At 37.8% G+C, this 4508-nt stretch overlaps 1 protein-coding gene across 1 annotated transcript in view; it reads right to left on the reverse strand.

Annotated features, from left to right (window-relative positions):
- CACNB3 (calcium voltage-gated channel auxiliary subunit beta 3) overlaps positions 1-3882 on the reverse strand; it is a 184394-nt gene extending 180512 nt beyond the window's left edge. Inside the window, exon 1 of the mRNA XM_075199646.1 lies at positions 3719-3882. Within this exon, the coding sequence (XP_075055747.1) occupies positions 3719-3757 (39 nt within the window). The 5' untranslated portion in view covers positions 3758-3882. The remainder of the gene's footprint in view (positions 1-3718) is intronic.
- Between the last annotated feature and the right edge of the window lie 626 nt (positions 3883-4508).

Genomic DNA, 4508 nt, shown 5'->3' on the forward strand with positions numbered 1-4508 from the left:
AAAAGTCTCAAAATAAAACAAACAAACTGAAAAGCACTGTGGAAGCGACTGAAAGAGCTAGGCTCTCCGAAAACACTATGGATATTGGTAATTAAAAGAATAAAATCACGAGGTAGCGCTACCATCATACTGAAAAAAAGCCATGTTGTCTCTAGGTATGATCACGAGAGGTTGTGTTTTGTAGCCTAATTTTACAAAATCTCTTTCAATAGTGCCCCCTACCTTTTCAAGTTGCGGGTATGAAAAAGCGGAGATCAGATTCTAGTTATTATTTAATTAGTACATTCTACAAAATGATAGCTAGAATCTGGTTGGTTGCTATAGGCAACATCTCCACTTTTTCTAACCCGAGGGGTTGTGTTTTGTAGCCTAATTTTACAAAACCTCTTTCAATAGTGCCCCCTACCTAGCGCTTTATATACATTTGCAATCACAGGAGGAGGAGTCTCACAGCTGTATATACAGCATTTTGTGCTATGGATCTGTGGTACTATAACTAATAAGGCACCTTACTAGATTCCACTAGTCATCCACATTCACTCTGGACAGGTCTGAATGAGCTGCCTAGACATTGCTAACATGAGGAGAGTGCTGCTTTTCCTGGTGATGACAGGGTCCAGGGTGGGTGCACTAACAGAAAGGGTTAGTGCACCCTCCCCTCCTGTCTCCATACCTGTTCTTCCGCTCCGTCTTTACTGCATATGACTAGCCGGAGTTTCTGAAGTATTGGTACTTTTTGTTCATTGTTCTGTATGGTTTCACCCTGTATAGTCTACTGTTAGTACTGTGTGCGGCGCTGCGGATACCTTGTGGCGCCTAACAAATAAATGATAATAATAATAATAATAATAATAATAATAATAATAATAAAAATCTGGTTAAGAAACTATTGAAAGAGAAGGGTCTTAAACTAATCAAAGAACTATTATTGCAATATTGTGAATAACATATTATATTTTGTATAACATTACTATATACAATTTGTAGATCTCCACTAGATTTTGTTCTTTTATTTTTATTAAATCTATCTTAAAAATACTCTGGTTCCACTTATGGAAAGCTTCTTTCTTCACCCCTCCACCTACATATGACTCAAGTGTTTATGGATTTGGTTTATACACTCTGGAGTTCTTTTCATCAGTGACCTCTAAAAGTATATCTAAAGCTTCAATGCAGTTTTATTGTTAGTCTCGCCTTATGTCCTACTCATGTTTCACTAGCAGGAATCTATTTATATGAACTGCCTATGTGTTATGGCTGAGACTGAACCAGAGACTTCTGTTCGTCCTCCACTTGCTATTACTTTATATAGTAAAAGACACAGTTGTCTGAAGCCTGGGAGTTAGAGAGGGATGATAGCACTGGTGCTCAGGACCAGAGGATGCGATGGGACCAGCAGGGGTTATTTTCATGTAAAGAAGAAGCCCTGCTCAGACAGTAGAGTATACTGCTTTTATCACTCTATTTGTGCCTCATTTCTTGGAAAACACTATCATACTCTGTAGCCCATTACTTTCAGAAGTGGACAGAATTACAGTCATGCATCAGCAAAATACCAATCAATATACCATTAGAAACGTATCAAGTTTCCTTGCATATACTCCTAACTAAAAATATACACATATCAAAGGAGAAATATCTGCTAATATAATACAATATCTAAGTATTAACTTAATGCAGATAAATTCAGCAAAATATTGTGTTAATTACAGTACAAAAAGAACACATAATAAATTAACTGATGGGTTTATAATATATAATACTACAAGTTCTTGCTGGCTATAGGATAAATATCAGCAAAATATTTCTCCATTCCGTCCTCCTGTTTCTATATACAAAATAGGAACTGCATATGTATTAAAACAAACATTGCTCACAGATTAATTTAATAGATAGCTGAAATAGTACATAGAGAAATCTAACAATCTTTTCAGTTGGAGAATAATATACATAAATGCTTGCAATCCAATGATATGGAGAAAAACCTACAGCTCCACATCCTCTTATAGTGCCACTGTCATCACACAGTGGACCTCATTTATGATGCACATTAGATGTCCATGACAAATCTCTTTTTTGCGCTGTTACAGCTAGATGGTCTACCCAGCGCACTATAAAGAGTACGCTCGCTCTCCGCTTTGGGAGATGCAAACCATAAGTGCTCCTAACAATGCAGCGCAAGTCATTCCTCCACTGCCAGGTGAAGGAGGCGTAACTGATAACGCCATAATACATGTGCACAATAACATCTGGAGTGACCCTGGCACTAGGGGGAAAATAGAGAGAGAGCCCAGGGATGAGGTGAGCCCAATAAGTGCCAAAATAAGCTCAAGACAGGGGTGTGAAAAATCCTCAGCAGCAATGGGGTTAATCATGAGAGTGGGGCACATCAGAACTATCTTGTATCCCTTTAAACACATACTAATACTTTCATACATTTAAAGGTTTTTATTACATTAGTCAAAGAGTGCCAGAAATACGTCTCTCAGCGGATGTGCCCCATGATAAGTATGGCATAAGACCGGATAATGGGTAGCATTAACTAAAGGATCTTACTTGTTCTTTGTGGATGGGTAGGTTACATTCATAAGAATATTGTCTGCCTTCAGTGCATGGAGGTTATAGGCACACTTTAAGATAGATCTTGTAAATATTAGTTATAGTCTTATTTATTTTATACACTAAATAACATACATTAGAAAATCCTAAGGTGAGGTTGAGGTTTTCTAATGGTATTTTAGAAAACTAGCTGTCATAGTCATTGGCAAAGCAGAGGGATGCTGTACATTAAAGAGCAGCATGTCCCGTTGGTAACATTTACAAAAACAAACAGATACCCTCTTCATCGTGAGTTATATATTGAAGAATAAAATATATTAATTGTAAAAGGCAGCAAGTAGTCTGGATTATATCACAGTATATGCAATAGGTAAACAGTCTTTTAAAAAATGAAAAGTCACAAAATTAAAAAGTTTGAACTGAAAGGGAATAGTTACAAATATCCTTAGTACCCACATTTGTTCATGATTTAAATTGTTTTTCCCCCAATTTGTAACATAGGTGATATTAAACATGATCCCACAATCATGTTTTATCTTACCAAAACACATGGTATCATTTGATTTGGTTTTATAATCTTCCTAAAAATCACAATCAACAATGTAACAATGTCAGGCAAATGTGGAAGTGTGTATGCACTCACGACCAGCAGTGTAGGCAGATATCTATGGTGTGCAGAGTCACGGTCATTTCTGCTGGTGGTTATGACAGATGAAGAGCATAGATCTGAAGGTAAATCGTGTAGGTGTGTTCACACAAATCTGCATCTTCGTCAGTGATTGTCAAAATCGTTACAGAAATCACTTCTGATGTAATTTTCTGTAGTGTGTGTTTCCAGCTTAAGTTTGAAAAATGTAAATTGCAAATTTGCTTTAACCATACTATATGTCCTTTGACCATGTTATATGTCCTGTACAAAGCTTTTCCCTCTACAGCAAAAACAGTTCTATGAGAAAAGACATAACTGACTAAAATAATAATAATTCATAATAATAATCACATTTAGACATGTTATATGCACAAAAAGTTACTTGTATGGTTTCTCCCAGCTGTATTATATTTTTCTGTTTTGCATCAGTGTTACATTGATTAATAATCTAACAGATATATTCACAGTGTGGAAAACTACCCCTAAAGACTCTTACAAGGAAAGCTTTACCTCGTTTAGCAGGAACACACTGGAATTGGAAAGCGACATGCAAGTAGGACGCTACCCTTTGCAGACGGAGAGCATATCAGGAGCACTTGCTGCCACAGCTCTCAGATCACAGCACAAAGCTTCTGGAAGCTCAGCCCCTCTGCAATTTAGTCTTCCAGGACTTCAGTGTAGACCTGCCCACATTGTTAGAGCATCATCACTACTCTGCTCTCACTGCTATGATGTCTAATGGATGGCATAAAGATCACTGCTTATTGTGCATGTTTGATATCTGCACAGAAACTTTCAGGTGTTTCAAAGGAAATTGTGAAAGGCAGGGAGTTAGAGGAACTGCGGAGGTCATGGATGTGTGAGCTCTCAGTACAAGTTGTGGAAGCAGATGAGGTAAAGCAGAGATCTCCTGAGAACAGATGCAGCGTGGGAGTGAGAGCAGTTGCTGAAGCAGGAGTAGAATATCAAATGCAAACCAGGGGAAGAGATAAGAGCTGAAATATCAAAAGTCACAAACTTTATATTCATTAAATCTGGATGTGTTATTTTATCTGGGTCAGCGTCACAATTAGTACTAAGGCAGTGACCTAGAGCGTCAACATATCGAGGGCACCTAAAGATGGACATAATGTCACTTATTAAGTGTTTTTTAATTTTTCTCAGGACCCTGCTCTGAGCACTAAGAGTTAAAATGAAACACACTTTCTGATTTAGCTGATAGCAGCTGACAGCACCCACAGACAGCACTGAATCCTGCATCCCTCTCCCCACCACCTCCCGGCCGCTTTCTCAGTACAAG

This window comes from Mixophyes fleayi, chromosome 2, assembly GCF_038048845.1.
Source record: "Mixophyes fleayi isolate aMixFle1 chromosome 2, aMixFle1.hap1, whole genome shotgun sequence".
NCBI classification, from domain to species: Eukaryota; Metazoa; Chordata; class Amphibia; order Anura; family Limnodynastidae; genus Mixophyes; species Mixophyes fleayi.